This window comes from Mustela putorius, unplaced genomic scaffold (assembly GCF_011764305.1).
Source record: "Mustela putorius furo isolate JIRA1106 unplaced genomic scaffold, ASM1176430v1.1 tig00003845_pilon_pilon_pilon, whole genome shotgun sequence".
In the NCBI taxonomy this organism is placed as follows: domain Eukaryota; kingdom Metazoa; phylum Chordata; class Mammalia; order Carnivora; family Mustelidae; genus Mustela; species Mustela putorius.
Genome location: NW_025421998.1, coordinates 22,177,588 through 22,195,769, shown reverse-complemented (window position 1 = coordinate 22,195,769; position 18,182 = coordinate 22,177,588). Strand labels below are relative to the sequence as shown.

Sequence of the window (18,182 nt, the reverse complement as noted above, 5' to 3'; positions counted from 1 at the left end):
TTCCTGCCCTCAGGTTCTGTCCCCGTGCTTTACCCCTGCTTTTACCACCATTTTGCACCAAAGATCTCTCAAGAATACTTCTTGGTCATCAGCTCCGAACCTCACCCCACAGAACTTCTCCTATATTCTAGAACTTCATCAAATGGACCCAAGGTATATTTTGGAAGTAGAAAAGGTGGGAAATGGTGGTAAGTTGGATGTTGGAAATGTAAGAGAGGGAAGTAACTACCAAGGATAATTCCTAGGTCTAGGGTTACGTGTCTCCCTCACTGAAATATAAGCTCCTAAAGCTACGCAGACTTTCGTGTTATGAGTAGTGGATATTACATGGTTAACAATAAATAAATGCTTACTGAATAATACAAAACAATATACAAAAGAATGCAAGACCTCCTTAAGGTTGATAATGAGGAATTCCAGGTGGCTTCTTACTAAGCTACATAACAAAGATGGTATTTATCCCTCCAAATTATAGAAAAGCCACAGTGAGCAAAATAATGAAAGCCAATTTTTAGCATTTCCCAGTGGAGACTAACAAGTTAAATCAATGAACAGAATAACGAATTTTTTAAATAGAAGGTTAGACAAATAGTGCAAAGTTTTTGTTTGTTTTTTACTTCTTTCATTGTTACTTCAAAAAAAGGTAAAGATCTAGGTATATCAGAGGGTTTCTGGTCTTTGGGTCAACTTTATTTAAGATCTGATTACTCCATGAATAATGAAAATCACTGTGTCTTAATGCAGCAAAGAAATAATCCTCAGAAGTGCTTTCCTAAACCTAATTTAGATGTTTCCCATTTCTCTCCTGCATTTTTATATCTTACTTCCATAATTAGGGAAGTTATTTTAAAAGATTAAAGGAAAAGAACAGCATGAAAAGAATGGCTTAACTTACAAGCTAATATTTTTTATTTTATAAAATAAAATGTTTTACAAGCTAATAGTAATAGGCCACTTCAGGGAGGCTACTCATTGATTAGTTTTTAAAAATTCTTTTTTTAAGCAGTGGGCTCCCTCTGCTGGTTTCTGATAATCATTCTAGGTACAAACAAAATCTTTAAGCTTTTTAATGAGTAGAAGTTGGTGAGATTTAAAAAAAAAAGATGTGACACCTAAACAAACAAAACATATGGATAAAAGCAAAAAGTAGAATCATACCTATAAATACAAATGAACAAACTGATGGTTGACGGAGGGAAGGCGGGTGAGAGGATGGTCAAAATGGGTACAGGAGAGTGGGAGGTACAGCTTCCCATTATGAAATGAATAAGTCCCAGGAATAGACGGCAGAGATTAGGGAATACAGTTGATGGTATTTTTTTTTAATTTTTTTATAATTTTTTAAAAGATTTTATTCATTTATTTGACAGACAGAGATCACAAGGAGGCAGAGAGGCAGGCAGAGAGAGAGGAGGAAGCAGGCTCGCTGCCGAGCAGAGAGCTCGATGTGGGGCTTGATCCCAGGACTCTGGGATCATGACCTGAGCTGAAGGCAGAGGCTTTAACCCACTGAGCCATGGAGGTGCCCCGGTTGATGGTATTGTAATAGTGTTGTATGACGACAGATGTAGCCACACTTGGTGGTAGGAATAGCGTAACATAGAAAGAAGGTGAATCACTATGTTGTACACCTGATACTAATGTAACACTGTGTGTTAACTATGCTTCGATTAAGAAATAAATTTTTTTAAAAAAGATATATTTAGGATCTGATCTTGAATAATCTACCTAAAATGTATTTAAGACTTTTAGACCTCAGGTATTTTACTAGAAAGAACCAGTTAAACACCGATTTTGGGTTTCTGTATATGGAATGAAAAGAACACGAAGTACGGCCACATAGCACGATGTTAGTACACAGGTGACTATACATTGACTATACATTTAGATATACGTGCATAGGGAGTAAGCATGCTAAGAGAACTTTTATCACCATCATTCTACCTTAAGATAGGACCGGAGAGATAGCCACATTTTTATATTCTGTACTTTCTTCAAACGGAAATGAGGAACCTCAGATTTTCGAGCCCTCCTTGCTGATGTTAAGTGTCCAAAGAGTTTTGCAAAAAGTAATCGCTAAAAAAGATTAGGATATGTATTAATTTTCAAGTAGATTACCACAGAAAAACAAAAATTTACAAAATATGTTTCAAGTACTACAAAAACAAAATAGGAAAATAATTAGCAGGTCAAAATGATTTAATGAAATACTAAAATATTTCAGGAATTCTTTAAATATTAAAAGGATAAAATATTCTCTATTCAGAATTCTGTATTATACCCACCTGTTTGTAAGTTCTTTCTGCTACACAGAGCAAAAAAAAGAAAATCCACACAAGAGACACACGAACCACAAAACTTATTATAACCATAGAAAGAACTATGACATCTTCATTAGAACCAAATGCAATCACATAAAGTTCTGAAGCAGAATGTGCTGTGAGTTGTTCCAAGTCTGTAGCTTGGGAGAGTCGGAAAACAAATGGAGTTAAACCCAGGATTAGAGAGATTGCATTTCCAAAAATCTGGTATCCTATTCCTGGTATATGGCTGTTCACCTTTATAGAGAGAGAGAAAAAAAGATGCATAAATCTCATCTATAGTAAAATGAGCTCCTATCAAGCATTATTTTATTTACAGCCATATGAAACATTTTGTTAAAATATATGAGTTTTAATACACATATAATGAAATTTAAATTGACTCATTGTTTGGAGAGCACACTACATGGAAACTGTAAGTCATTATGTCTTCATTTTTAAAAAATAGCTCATTATCAGATTTCTAATTCATTAAATAGTTGCAAAAGGATAAACTATGTTGGTCTTACCTAGATCTGGAAAAAAAATTCTATGTACCTCATTATTTCAAAAGTTAGAAATATTCATAGACACTTTAATATTAAAAAGAATGAGAAAATCTCACATCTACTGAAGCTCAATTCATAAAAAGAAAAATGAAGGATTCTACTTATTTGATAAATTTGCAATTTGTGTTTTTCTTCAAATAGCTCAAAGTACAAATGGATATCTCCTTAAACTCTAAAACCTTTTTAGAAGAGTATGGGGGGGGGGAGGCTAAGAAAGGGGGGGGGAGAGAATTATAGAAAAGTTAAGTGGAAATTAAATAATGGGAAATATAAGACTGGTAGGACTATGAGGGATCTTAAATACCAGCTAACTTTTATCATCATATTATACATTCTGTAAATGACCTGCTGGTTCACAGGCAGTTAAGGTATGGAAAACCAACTAGATCCAAATCTCCAGAGACTTCTGCACAAGTAATAGGAAGGAGATCAATTTCTAGAGCAGTTGCTTTAATTTCTGTCCTTCAGAAAGCATGCATCATAGTTCTCATGCAACAGATACGAAATTTAGAATTGCAAGTTAAATCATGACTAGCTGTCCAGAGGAATCAGGTAAAATTTAAAAACTGTGATGATCTGATAAAAGACACAATTTAAAAGAAATGCAAATTAAAGCCCATAGTTTTTGTACTCTACCTCCACAAACTACTCAAGATTTTTATAGCACTAGCTGCATTACTTCTATATATTTAAGTGAGCAAGCAAGTATGAAGACAAATATTCTATTTTGAACTTTTGGTGTACTCATAAGTAAATGAAGCAGGAGGAATGATACAGGAGAAAATAAGCCTTCATCAACACTTGTGTATGTAGCAGCTCCTCAGTTTGACCCATGGAAAGCAAAGAAAGAATAACATAAAAGAAGAAAATTTTAGACTGTACCATCTACTCGTCGTTAGAAGAATGAAAACAGCAAGAGATGACAGTAGTTTGGTGATAAATCACCATTTAAATCACAACGCCAAATACAAATAACAGTCTTTTTCAGGTTGAAGAAATGAGGTAAGTTGTAAATACAACCTCCTAGTAATTATGTAATATATTAATAATCGCTCTCTTATTCTTGAACTAAAAGGACAGAATTTAAAAACTCACTCTGTTCATTATCATTCCGCTGATTTCAAGCACAGACATGTCTGCTTTCTTACAGTCATTGCCTTCCCATACGATAGCACTGATTTTTTCTAATCCCGGGTGGGAACTATGGAGCCAGGGCAAATGACTCTACGAAAAAATAAACAGAAGTAAGTGAACCCATGAGTAAAAAATAAACAGAAATAAGTGAATCCATAAATAAATGACACTAAAAAAACATACTGGTGAATACATATATCATATTTTATAAATAGAACATATATATATATCTTAACATGGGTATATGTGTATCTACACACACCCAGTATCAGCGATACTAAAATTCTGTCTTAATATTGATTAGCATATATATTGAGCAGTCGGCATATGAAATTACACAGTTATAAAAAATGTGTAAGTTAGGAATGTCCTATAACAGGTATTAGGCAAGCTACTGTTCAAAAATCCTGTAAAATGAGTCAGCAAAAGCACTCAGTTGTCAATCTGTTCACATAGCTACTAATATACTAATGTTCCAAGACAAATGGATACCAGTTTGTTCATATTACTGACTCTCCAGCTTATGATCATTCAATACAAAAGCACATGACAGGTACGACTTAACCTCTTTGAAAGACTAAATGGTGATACAATCTCATCCTGCAAAAGACTCTCCCTCACACCTCAGCCTCAGTATTTGATTTAATTACTTTTCTGATATTTTAATCTAGCAATTCCCAAAGAATCAGTTTAACTTTTTTTTCCCTTCAAGTAAATATGGCAAATAGAAACACATGAACTAGAAGTACCCTCCCAAGGAAAAAGCATCTCTCAACGTTTCAAGAATAGAGAAAAGAAAAATTGAAAGCCTTAATAAAAGGATCAGATGTTTAACTTTGGGGGTTGTTTTGTTTGTTTTAGCTTTATAATTTAAAAAATAAAACTGCAGGGCTCTTGGCTGGCTCAGTACATGAAGCGTGTGACTCTTGATGTGGGGGTCATGGGTTTGAACCACACATTTGAGTGCAGAGATAACTTAAAAATAAACCTTTAGAAAAATTAATAAAACTTCGAAAATAGGATAGTTGGAGATTAAAGATAGCAATAAAATTAATACACTAATCTTTACATTATCAGATATTGATAAGAGAAGTTAACATTAAAAGAATAGACCCCAGGGGCAACTGGGAGGCTCAGTAGGTTAAGCCTTTGCCTTCAGCTCGGGTCATGATCTCAGGGTCCTGGGATCGAGACCTGCATCAGCCTCTCTGCTCAGCAGGGAGCCTGCTCCCCCCCAGCCCCCGCCTACCTACTTGTGATCTCTCCGTCAAATAAATAAATAAAATCTTTAAAAATAGAAAAAAAAATAGACCCCCAAAATGGGATGAGTCTACTTACATTACAGTATTGCTAACTAATTTATACAATGTATTTCACTAAAATAACTTCTAACAATGAACAGAAGAATCTATTTATATTTATTCTCTGAAGAATAAAAATGTGATTAAAATATGGTAAAGATATGTTTTTGAAAACTTAAGGAATATAATATTTTCCTGTAGGGAAAATAGAACTGCATTAATTCATTTTGACTTAAGATATAAAAAAACCACTTTAATAATATGTAAGAAAACAGATATGGAAAGTAATTATCATTCTGACTTATACATTAATTTTCTTTATGTAATGTGAGTAGACATATTATTGGTAAAACTCTTTTACATGTAGTTCATTTGACTATGAAGAAGTTTCCTCTAAAAATTTATCTTTTTTCCAAAGATACAGTATTTTAATATATATTAACCATCACAGCATATATTTCACCACTGGAGAGCCTTAAAAACTGTAAAATACTAGTTATTACCTATCTACTTAATTACACAAATACTCCACAATATTCTAGCTAGGAAAGAAGTAATTTGTACCAAAATATGTATCAAATTTTCCAAGGAAATCTAGTTAATTATGAAATGTAATGGAACTACAAAGCCAGGACCAAGTGGGAGAAAGTGAATAGTCTTTCAGTGTATACAGTATAAGGGTGTACAGTTTGAGAGGCAATTTTTTAACCACTGATTTACAGGCTTCTAATCTTTTTAAACTCTCAGTCTGTCAGCAGTGAATTAAAGCCTTCCCAATTACATGAAGCAAGGCATATCAAGAAGGTCCATCTAGAGAGAGAAATAGAAATTCAAGAAGTCCTTCACCCTCTTTCCAAAAAGTATTCATTTTGCCCAGCTGCTTTTGCAGTTACTCCAGTATTTGATACCATCTTCCTACTTCTAGTAGAAAGCCAGAAGGCAGGAGAAAAGAGAGCAACCAGAAACTGGTACATTTAAAAAAGAATTAATTGAAAAACAAAAACAAAACAAAACAAAACAAAAAAACCAGCTCTTTATCTCTGTGTGTGAAATATATTCTGAAATAGCAGTCTTGTTGAAACATGTACTGCCTACAGTGTATGAATAGCATTACATGAAACATTTTTTCAAAAAGGCTCAAGGAAAACATGAGGGAAAATAATTCCATTTTATAATTTTATCACATAGGTTCTTCTCAGTTAAGTTTTTCAATCCAAAAATGTGGAACTCTTTTAATGATTGTTCTTTATCCTCATTCAAAAGCTCAACTGCTTTGCTCTGTGTTCATTCAGAACTGCCTCAAAACCTTAACATTAGGGGCGCCAGGGTGGCTCAGTGGGTTAAGCCGCTGCCTTCAGCTTGGGTCATGATCTCAGGGTCCTAGGATCGAGCCCCGCATCGGGCTCTCTGCTTAGCAGGGAGCCTGCTTCCCTCTCTCTCTCTCTGCCTGCCTCTCCATCTACTTGTGATTTCTGTCAAATAAATAAATAAAATATTTAAGAAAAAAAAAAAAAACCTTAACATTAAATGGTGGCGTGTTTTAAGTAGATTCACCACAACAACTGCTTTAATGGAGTTTCTACCTGTGGGAGCTGTACCCATTAAAATCTGTCTTTGCCTACTGAAAAATAAATTTCACTTAAATATGGCCTTATATTTTATCATATACTCAGCCATGACTAGAGGAGAGAAATTTTCTGCTGTAGAAATGTTTCAGTTACTATTGCCAAACAAAACAAAACTACAAATTTGGTAACATCCTAACTAGAACACATGGATTCAAATGCTCATTGTTTCTTCCTAAGGAGGGATTTTTCAGTCTTTATGGTGGGCAGAAAACGGTCCTCCAAATCTATTAGAGACCTCAATCAAATAAGAAAAAAACTGGTAGCTTTTAATTAAAGGGAGCTAATTTCCATTACCTGGCTATTATTAAAATTGAAAATATTGATGTTATTTTTTAGAAGCCTGAGAATAATGTGTATAAAATCAAGTCTTTAATCCAAAAGCAAAAGCAATGTAAGCCTATGATACTATAATTCATATGCAGACTAGAGCATTAAAAATCTTATCAGAAAAGGAGCAGAGTGGTATGAGAGATTTAGGGTCAATTTATTCTGATAGCATGCATTAAAAAAATGTATTTCCTTTCATTCATTCACCCAATTTTGTTTAAACACCTACTATGTACCAAGCACTGTGTGATTCAACAATCAGCAAAGAACACATGGTCCCTGCTTCTACACCTCTTTATGGTATTGCTGGGAAAATAGCTCTCAGGCATTTTCCTAAACTTCAATTCCAGTTATTATGCTCAGTGATGTAGGTGAATACCCAGATGACTCATCCAACACCCTATTCTCATGGATTGCTCACTGTTTTCTTCACTTCTTAAAATCCAGGGACCTATAGCTACTCCCATGGCCACCACCTAGACCTTGTCAACACACTGAACTGCTCAGCTTCTGAACTGAGTCTTCAATCACAGCTCCTCTTACTGGGTGTCTCAAAACTTCAATTCTAAAATACTTATGAACACACCCATCCTTCAATCTATAGTCCTTTCTTGGTTTTGTTTCGTTCTCAATCTAACACATCTAGATGCTTACCATATCCATTATTTCTTGGCCTCTCCTGCTTTGAATAGCAACTATTTATTGAGCACCTACACTGTGTGACTTTGGGCGCATTATTTAATTCCAAGCTCATTCTCAATGATTCTCATCTACAAAATAAATCTATACAAAATAATCGCATTGTCATAGGTTGTGAGAATTACGTGACATAACGCATCAAGATTACTATGCACAGTGCCTGCCAGACAGTGAATACTTTTTAAATGTTTGCTATTACTTATCACCACAACTATATTCCAGAGAACATCACACAAGTGTGTGGACTGGCAACCACAAATTCCTGGTTTCAGATTCCAGCTAGACCCTCAGCAATATGGAATGCATTCACTGACTTGAATACATGCACACACATACTCTCCATTGCCCACCAGTGATAACTTCAAGCCTTCACCACCATCTACAAGCCCCCAATCCTATCATCTCACTTATTGTTAACAGACCTCCTGCACCCTCAATCATCCAACTTTCTCTGTGCACTTCCTCCTCCTCCTATCTCAGCAGCAGATGTGTTCTCCTACTCACCGAAGGCAAAACTTCCTAGATATGCTTCCCCTCCTGCACTTTAAGAAACCTCACTCTAGAACTTCTTCTCCTGTATCTCTTCAATCTTTCCCTCCTGGTTTTCCCCTATGTACACATACACTTAAATATCTCACATCTCGGGGAATGGGGACCAGAATATTCCCTCAATTCTATTTCCCTATCTTTTAACAAGATTATGGCTTAATTTGTAGCCCAGATTTTTAAATTTTAGGATATTCAAATTTATCAATCTCTTCATTTTTTATATTTGCTTGAGTTTTTTGTATCTTCTTTAAAAAATTCTTCTCTTTAAAAAAAAAAAAAAATTATTCTCTTTGGGTGCCTGGCTGGCTCAGTCGGATAAGCATCCAACACTTGGTTCCGGCTCAGGTCATGATCTCAGGATTGTGAGATCAAGCCCTTACACTGGGATCTGTGCTGAGCGTGGAGCCTGCTTGGGACTCTCTTTCTCTCTTTCCCTCTGTCACTCCACCTGCCGCTCACCCTCTCTGTCTAAAATATAAAATGAAATGAAATGAAATAAAATACAATATTCTTTTCTTATCAAGAGTAACAGATTTTTCTCCTATATTTTCTTGTAAATATTTAACATGTGCTTCTTCACATTTAGGAACTATCTGGAATATATTTTTGTGTAATCATCTGACCTACAACTATATACTGCAGAGTCCATCCTTTCCCCACTGGTCATAATGTCACTTACGTCATATATTAGAGGAACCCGTGTAGACATGTACTACTTCAGGGTTTTCTATTCTGTCCCATGGTCTATTTGTTTACATACTGCCTTGGGTCTGCTTGGACTTATAAAACTCCATTTACCATGGACTGGATGGCTTAGAAACAAACAGATGTCTATTTCTCACAGTTCTGGAGGCTGGGAACTTCAAGATCAAAGTCCCAGCAGATTTGGTGATGAGATCCCACTTCCTGGTTCAAAGACTACCCTCTTTTTGCTGTAGCCTCACATGGTCAAAGGGGCAAAGGAGCTCTCTGAGGTCTCTTTACTAGGGCACTAAACCTACTCCTGGGTGCTCCACCCTTAAGACCTAATCACCCCCAACCAAAGCCCCATCTCCAAATATCACCTTAGGCATTAGGTTTCACCATATGAACTGACAGGTGGGAGAGGCTGGACATTCAGACCATAGCATACAACTATACCATACTACCTTTATTAATTTATTAATTTATTAATTTATTAATTTATACTTTTAAAGTAAATTTTTATATCCAGTAAGGGAAGTCTCCCTGTTGTTTCCAAAATTGTTTTAGTTATGCTCAACATTTTGCTCTTTAATGTGGACTTGAAATCAGTCTAAGTTCTACCAGATAGAAAGACAAATATAACTGGTAGGATTTTGTGAGAGAAAAAGCAGAGATATTGGGCATCTCTGACATGTTTCTGCATTTAATAGAAATAATCCTAAAATTTCATTATTAAATATGATAGGTTTTTAGAAGGTTCTTTGGTAGCTACCTTTTAGCAGGTTAAGTAAATTCCCCTCCTACTTTAATTTTCTAAGAGCTTAGTTGTTGGTTTTATTAGGATTTGATGAGAAGTTACATAAGAGAAAGACAAGGAAGAGTGAGAATTTTAAATGACCATGGATTTCCGACTGGTGAGTGGATGGATGAAGAGGTTATTCAATAAGATTTTGAGAGCTACAGGAAAAACAGATTTATGAGGGAAGATGGGGTGTTTGGTTAAATCTGAGATACTGGTGGAACATTTAAAAAAAAAAAAAGATAGGGCATAGACATGTGCTGTCCAATATGGCACCCTACTCACAGGTTGCTATTGGGTACTTGAAAAATGGCCAGTCCAAATGAAATGTGCTCAAAGGGCTCACAAGAGATTTGAAGATGTAGTATAAAAGGAGTAAAATATTTCATTAGTATTTTTTATACTGGCTACATTTTGAATATATGGGGTTAAGTGAAATACATTAAAATTAATTTCACCTTTTTAAATATTTTAAAGAAGGCTACCAGAAAACTCAAAATTATATATATGACTCTCATTAGATTTCTGTTGGATAGCATTGCTAAAGCTGTTGAGAGATAGAAATCTGATATTCATGAGATAGAGATTTGTGAATTATGGTCTTAGAGGTAGAGTTAAGGCCATGGGTGCTGATATGACCATGAAGTATGCTGAATGAGAAAAGGACTAATGCATCCAAACACAATCTGACTTATAAAACTCCATTTACCAACAACTTCTCAGGAACATAAGTTTGCAAGGCAAGAGATACAACCATAATATAAATACTGAAATTCAATGCTCCAATGAAGCCAGAAGGAAAAAAAAAAAATCACAGGAATATTATTTTAATTGAATGTAAGCTTTTTTTCACCTCTATAAAATGTGTACATACATTCAAAAAAGCTGGACTGAGAGCCCCAAATAACCCAATACTAAAACCAACCTGATGAAAAGGGTCGTCTCTATATTCTTTTTTCACACTTGGATTAATTTGAGGATTTTCCATATCTGTCTCACTGGTACAAGATGACCGGCATTCTGCACAGTGTAACAAGTCTTCCCATAATACATCTTCTGTTTCAGATTCTGGCCTTGTACTCTCAGAATCCTGTCTGGAACTTGAACAGCGAGAGCTGCAACTAGTACCCGATTTAGGGGCATCCTGAAATCAAGATATTCTTTGACATTAATACAATTTATGTACCCTTTTCAACTCAAAGGATTCTATCAGAACCATACATTGCTACTTTTTGCTACAACAACAAACACACTGTCAAATGACAGTGAAATAGAGAGCAAACATTAAAAATATGTTAGTTTTTAAGGAGTAACAAAATTTCCTCATATCAAAATTTATTTGAAAAAAAAAAGAAAGAAAAAAAATTTTATTTGATTGCACATCTCAGCTCAAGTGCTGTTTTGCGTGCAAAGGTAGTGCCTGTTTCCTCCTAAATTTTCACACAAAGTTCAAAATTCAGGCAGGCAGAGACTAGCTTAGGTTTGCATGGTTATTATTTTATCGGGATATATATTGGTATTATATTATCACTGAATATTAACCAACTTTAACTGATGTGTTTAATGGAGTTATTTTCTTACTCTCTTTTTTTAGCAAGAGTAGATTTCATGTATCTACTGTTCTAGTTTTTCAAAGAGAAGTTCAATAAATTAATGTAAAATTAATAAGTAATCCATACCAGGAAGATAACTGCCAATTCATGTTTTTGAGATAATCTATGCTACAGAAGTGAAAAACTAAAAGGCACAAGTTAGGTAATTTCTAATCAATTTATTTTTTTCCTAGAAGTTGTTATTGTACAAAATAAGTACTTTTGAGTAAAAAGTTTCATTTAATAATTCAAAATAACTTTTACTGAATAAAGAATGGTAACAGCCATCCTTATAGCCAAGTATGCTGAAATTTTCAGATTTGTTTTTAGTTATCCTCTGTCACTAAGATTGTCAATTTTACCTTTAAAATGTTCTAGATGTATCCCTTTCTTCTGCTCATGATATCACCAGAGTTCAGGCTTTATCACCCATGCCTTGTTTGCTTTAAAGAGCCTCCTAATTGACCTTCCCTACTTTCCAGATTAATCTTCCTTAAAGTGAGCTTGTCCTGCGCCCCTCCCCCCCATTTCTCTGACCAAAGTCATCCTTTGGCTTCCACCACTCTTCTGGATAAAGTTCAAACTCCTTCACCAGCAGCCTTGTCTTCAAATATGCTACTTTTGGACTTTGTTCTCCACTCGTCCCTACCACAACCTTCTCCAGTGACACTGGGCTACTCCCTGGCCCCTAAACACAGCTGGTTCTTTGTCCCTCTAGCCTCTGATCAGGTGTCTACCTTGTATCCTACCTTCCTTTACAGCCTCCTCAACCAAGTGTCAGGAAAACACCATTTCTATCCCTTTCTAGCTGGCTTATCTTGTTTCTGATCCTTAGTTTAGTCTTCTGGCCATGGGGGATAAAACTATTTTCTTAAAGATACACTGAATATTAAATGAGGACTGTAGTTTTTAATACAAACCAGGGGCTCCACAAATGTTAGTTTTGAAGCCTTCTATTCAAAGTGTTCCCTTTGTTCCTAAAATGAGGTATTATTATTTATCTTCATGACAATAAATTCTACACTGCTATTCAGCATCTATAATACTGTCTATGTTATTAAATGTTGATGTATTTAATATTCTCAAGTCGTAACTCTCAAATACACTGTAAGTCAACATAAGACAAAAACCAATTTTTTTGCCACCTTTACCATACGTAACAAAATATCTTGAATGAATGAGACAGGTGATTGATAATTAATTTACTGATATTAGAATGGGACACCATGAATATATATTTAGTGTGTTGATTGGGGATTTATTTGTGGGAGGAGAATTAGTTGTTTGAACAAGAAGTAAAAATGTTTTCAAAGAAAAGAATTTCAGAAAGAAAAAAGGTAAGAATGAGTCTGCTTTGTTTTATAAAAAGCACTCCAAAAATGTTTGATTCGTTAATGTCAACCAGAGTACTTGAAGCAAACACAGTTTTTATCACAACTGTTTTCATTAGTTAGTAAGGTACAGAAAGTATTAAGTAACCAGTAAATAATCGCTAATTTAAAAAATTTTGGTAAAGCTAACTTATTATCTATGACTAATTTCTGATGCAGACTTGCTAATCAGATACAGAAAAACAAGATTAAAGGCCTCATGATTATTTAACTGAAACTAATGGGTGATTTCAGGGATAAGGAAATATCTTTCTTTATAAAAGTATCTTGCCAAATACTGATTAATAAGTGGGCCACTTTACAAATGTAAAATCTAAAATTTATGACCTATAACCACTTATATGTCAAACAGAATTTTGCCTGCAACATTTAGGTGATTAATGGTCACTTTGAATTTCGCTAAAAATCAGAAATTTTTGAATTAAAGAAAATAGCCAAGTTAACAGCTCATTTAATTTGGTTCGGTCTGCTTATTTTAAATCTTTAGACAGATAGCTAAAACTGAGCATATAATCGAATTAAGGGGAGAAAAATTATTTGAAGGGAATAAGAATTTATAACATTAATGCTTTGTGCCAGGCAATTGTGCATAATCTTATTTAATATTAAGAATCTGACGTGGGCAGTCTTCTCTCTCTACTGTACAGACACAGAAACACAGAATCAGAGAAGTTAAACAATTTTTCCAAAATCACTTAAACGTTCTGAGTCCAAGTCCATGGTTTCTTCATGATGCTTCCCAACAAATGCTACCTCCATTAGAGGAAAAGCTAAGTTTCAATAGGGAACAAAAACTGAAAGATACTTGTAGAGTTAAACAAAACAGGAGAGAGTAGGAAATAGGGTAAATGCTTAAAGGAAGTTATTAATTCCACAGGATACCTCTTATTCCAGATAATCAAATAACTCCACCACCATCATCCAGGAGACTAGAAGACTAGAAGACAACCAGATATACACAGCAGATAGAAGAAAAGGGAAGAAACTGGGGCAGGGGTCGGGGTGGGAGAGTTGAGGGGTAGAAGGAATGGGGGTTAAGTGAAAGTCTACACACTAAATGGCAAGATCACCACCTCATGCCCCCAAACCCCTTGATGCCAAACACCATGGCTGCTTAGTATAGTATCTACTATTCCCACACCACCAGAAGATTGGATGATTCTTCCAAAAAAACTAAAAATCCCTAAAAGTATATCTATAGATACTGACATATGGGAGCCTTAAAACAAATGGCTGTGCCCTAACCAGTCATTTTATGGTGAAGACCACAAGTTCTACCCAGAAACAAAGTGCCTTCCAAAATGCTTTCTTTGTGTCTCACCCTTAAAGGAAAAATATCATCAGTAATCTGAAGTGAACAGAATAATAAATACATAAAGTTGTAAAAAACACTACAACACTGTTCTATCCTGTCTCAATATTACTTCTTCAAGGGAGTTTTTCTTTTGCTTTTTTAAAATACCCTGAGGTTAAGCTTGATTGGAGAATCAAAATCTTCTTGAACTGAAATGCAGTTTTTAAAATATTTTCTAGTCTAAAGCTCCCTACTTTGCAGATAAAGAATTTGAAGACCAGGTTTTATTTTTAGGTAGTCTTTTACATCATTAAAAAAAGATTTAAAACAATCAATGCCTACTAGCTAATTAACGGTGTTACTTAGCTTAAAATCCAGAAGATTTTATGCAACATATTTATTTAAGAGATAAGGTCAGTAGGATACTGATCTGCCCTTCAAGAATCTCAAGAGTTCAACGTATAGCTGCAAACCAAGAAGGGAAAGATTCTGGGGTGAGAAAAGTACCTCCAAAGCCAAACAATTTATCTATAGGAGAGTGAAGACCTCCTAAATCCCTTCCAGTACAAACTGGCTTCTGACTGTACTTAGTGTTAGACTGAGAAATTCACAAGACTGAATTTCACAAGGAACAGGGGACAGTATATCAGATGATCTCAGTGAAGGCAATCAGCAGACACAGTGGCATTAGTTGTGTCTAATGGCAGCCACTGAGAGAAGAAACACAGCCACAGTCACCGCTAAGATTGCATAGAGATTCAACCACAGAGAAGATTGTATGAAGAACAAGTAACTCTTCTCAGCTTAAAACAATCAAGGTATTCACACTCCAGCACAGCATAATATATGATTTTTCAAATGATCATTTTCAAATGATGTCCTACATCATCAAGAAAAAAAATTCTAATACCATCTAAAAAGAGAAGGCAATGTTTATCAAAAAAGTGTCATAAGTGATATTTGCCTTCAAGTGAGATAATGAAATGTTCTGTCCTTAGAATAAAAACTGAAAATACATTTGAATGAAATTCTTTTTCTGTTGAAACGGTTTCAAGAGATGTGATAACTTCAAGAGACGTGATAAAGTTATAAAACTGTTTAGAGAAAAACAAATATTAATAAAGACAGAATCAAAGAAGAAAGAAGAATTGAATTTTATAGAATGGATGACTTAATAACTAGTGATAGTAACATGAAGAAAGTCACTTAGAATAACTCCATGATCCAGAAGCTATAAAGCTTTTCAAATTGTGAAAAAGACTAACACAGGAGTTCACAAAGTGTCTCTCTAGGATGGCTCTCTTTAAAAGTAAACAAACTGAAGTATGAGTCTTTAGAGATATTGCACAAAATGAATACAAATGTGTAGCACTCTGTCATGTGTGTAATACCTAAATCTAAAACTGTTACTCTATAAATCCAGATCATATAACAAATATAACAAGATAATTGATACTGATGGGAAATATTTACTTTGATAATTATATTCAGTTGTTGAAAGAAGTTGTAAATTAGTAACTCATAAAATAGGTATGTTTGCATATACATAAGGATAAAGTATATACCTCATTAGGGTAATGTTTCTTATAATGGTGTGACTTTCTGTTCCGAAGAATGCTCTCAGAAGTCCTGTCCACATGACGGCGTAAGGGGTACCCTGTTTCAGGACCTTCCTCACTGGAGACTTCATCAGAGACATTTGTTATTGTCCTTTGAGTATCCTAAGTTGGGAGTACACAAAGAGAATTACTGGTAATTTATGACTGTAACTTTAAAACTGTAAAATATTAAATTATACGTATATGCAGGTACACCTTCAAATATCTTCAAAAACCTGAAAGTGAGTAGTATTACCTGATCTTCTTTAAAAACGTTTTACATTAGTGACTATACTGTTATTTTAACTTTAAGAATAATTCAACAGCCATTTGTCAAATACTGTCCTATAACATTTCTGTTCAGGAAAGGATCTGAAATAGCTTAGAAAATTAAGTATATAAAATAGGATAAAAATAGAAAAGAGACCACTTAAAAGAAGCTGAGAAAAAGGAGATGAATTAATTACACTATTTCTACAAACCCCAAATGCCTTCAGTGATTTAATAATGACACAAGGCAGGAAGAAGTGGAGTTGTATATGTAACACAGACAACATTATGTGCATATCAATTTGTATGAGACATCCAGATTTTGGAAATTCTGAAATTGAGAGCCCCAGAGCTTAAGTTTTATTGATATCTTCATGTTGCTCTCATATAACTTTATTAGGTAACAAATAGCTGAAAATGTGTCTGAAAGCTGTGTGACTAAAACTAATCTGTTGAGTGATGATACTGATGTGAGGCTCACATTATCAGAGAGCTAAATGCTTCAAAAATCTAAAATCAGAGTAAGGGGTTCTATTTCACTGCAGCCCCATGCTATTGATTGTATAGCTACCGGTAATGAAAACACATGTATTGATTGCCAAGTAGTTAGCACATACTTCACTCAAATTGAAAAATCAACACAAATGTTCATGCTCACATTTCTACATGTTAACAGAAACATTTTTAATTTGTCCACAACTTTTTTTTTACTCAATTATTTTTTTTTAAAGATTTTATTTATTTATTTGACAGAGAGATTACAAGTAGGCAGAGAGGTAAGGGGAAGCAGTTCCCCTACTGAGCAGAAAGCCAACATGGGGCTCAATCCCAGGACCCTGAGATCATGACCCGAGCCGAAGGCAGAGGCTTAACCCACTGAGCCACCCAGGCGCCCCAATTTACTGTAAGATTTTTAAAGAAAAAACTATTTAACCCAAAAAATTCAATGAAACAAAGACAGAGATGATACTGCATTAGGCTTTGTTACGATAAATGCAGGATATCTTTACTATTTTGGAAAAGTAAACAAATAGTTGTTATTCTTAACTACTATATCCTCAATAAGATTTTTTTTTTCCAAATTAAAAACAAATGTGTTGACCCCAAAGGTAATGAAGGTAGGAAAAAACAAGGTAGTATTTTCTTATGGGGAATAAGAATGAAAGGTCAGATTTCTAGTTCAGTTTCTAAAGTAATGTAGATGTTCCATTTAAACAAATTCGCACACACTCACAAATGAGGAACGAGAAGACAAGGTTCAACAAACATCAACTATAAATTATAAAGTGCCTTAGCATTTTGGAAAAATTGGAGCGTCAATCAATTCAGAAGATGCCATGTTACACAGGAAATCAAATTTATTCATGTAACTTTATTTGATTTCCAGTTTTATCAGTGTGATGTGTAATGGCTCACAGAATAAATTCTGGAGCAAATACAGAATTCAAAGGTGATTCCAATGTCTGAGTCACTTTCCATTCATTGATGTAAAATCATACAAGCAAACTTTTATTTTTATTTTAATCTTTTTGGTGTGTGTTCAAACCTGTGTTTTATTTACCTTTCTAGTTCTTTTATTATGTTAGTCACCATACAATACATCATTTGTTTTTGATACAGTGTTCTAAGATTCATTGTTTGTATATAACATATAGTGCTCTATGCAATACGTGCCCTCCTTAATACAAGCAAACTATTTTAAAAATCACACTTACTTTGCTGGGAATGTTCCTCAGTGTTCCTGGGTGCCAGGCTGCCTCTTCTGGCCGAACAGTTTCACATGGAGGTTCATGGCTTTGGATTCCCTCCTCACTGCTTTTAACAGTCTTTTTCCCTTCGAGGGATACATAGCCATTGTCAGTCTCTGTTGATTTATCAATCGAATTCTTTGCTTTCTTTGATCTAAAAAGAAAAAAATTGCAAAAGCATGTTATGTGGACCTTATTTTAGATGCGTTACTGAGAGAAATTATGATGTTAATAATTAAATCTGGTAGTTATAAATCTGGTAGTTATTTCTCAGAATTTTAATGGCTACCTTATTTTTT

At 34.5% G+C, this 18,182-nt stretch overlaps 1 protein-coding gene across 4 annotated transcripts in view; it reads right to left on the bottom strand.

The window, feature by feature from the left end:
- PHTF2 (putative homeodomain transcription factor 2) overlaps positions 1–18,182 on the bottom strand; it is a 118,781-nt gene that overhangs the window by 12,144 nt on the left and 88,455 nt on the right. For 2 of the 4 annotated variants that reach the window (XM_004739606.3, XM_013060580.2), the window contains exons 8-13: positions 17,851–18,037; positions 15,833–15,988; positions 10,916–11,134; positions 3,965–4,093; positions 2,286–2,558; positions 1,945–2,076 (exon numbers count right to left, since the gene is read on the bottom strand). In XM_004739606.3, the coding sequence (XP_004739663.1) occupies positions 1,945–2,076; positions 2,286–2,558; positions 3,965–4,093; positions 10,916–11,134; positions 15,833–15,988; positions 17,851–18,037 (1,096 nt within the window). Of the gene's footprint in view, positions 1–1,944; positions 2,077–2,285; positions 2,559–3,964; positions 4,094–10,915; positions 11,135–15,832; positions 15,989–17,850; positions 18,038–18,182 lie in introns of those variants that run through there. The other 2 variants (XM_004739607.3, XM_013060591.2) reach the window with 2 other exon arrangements.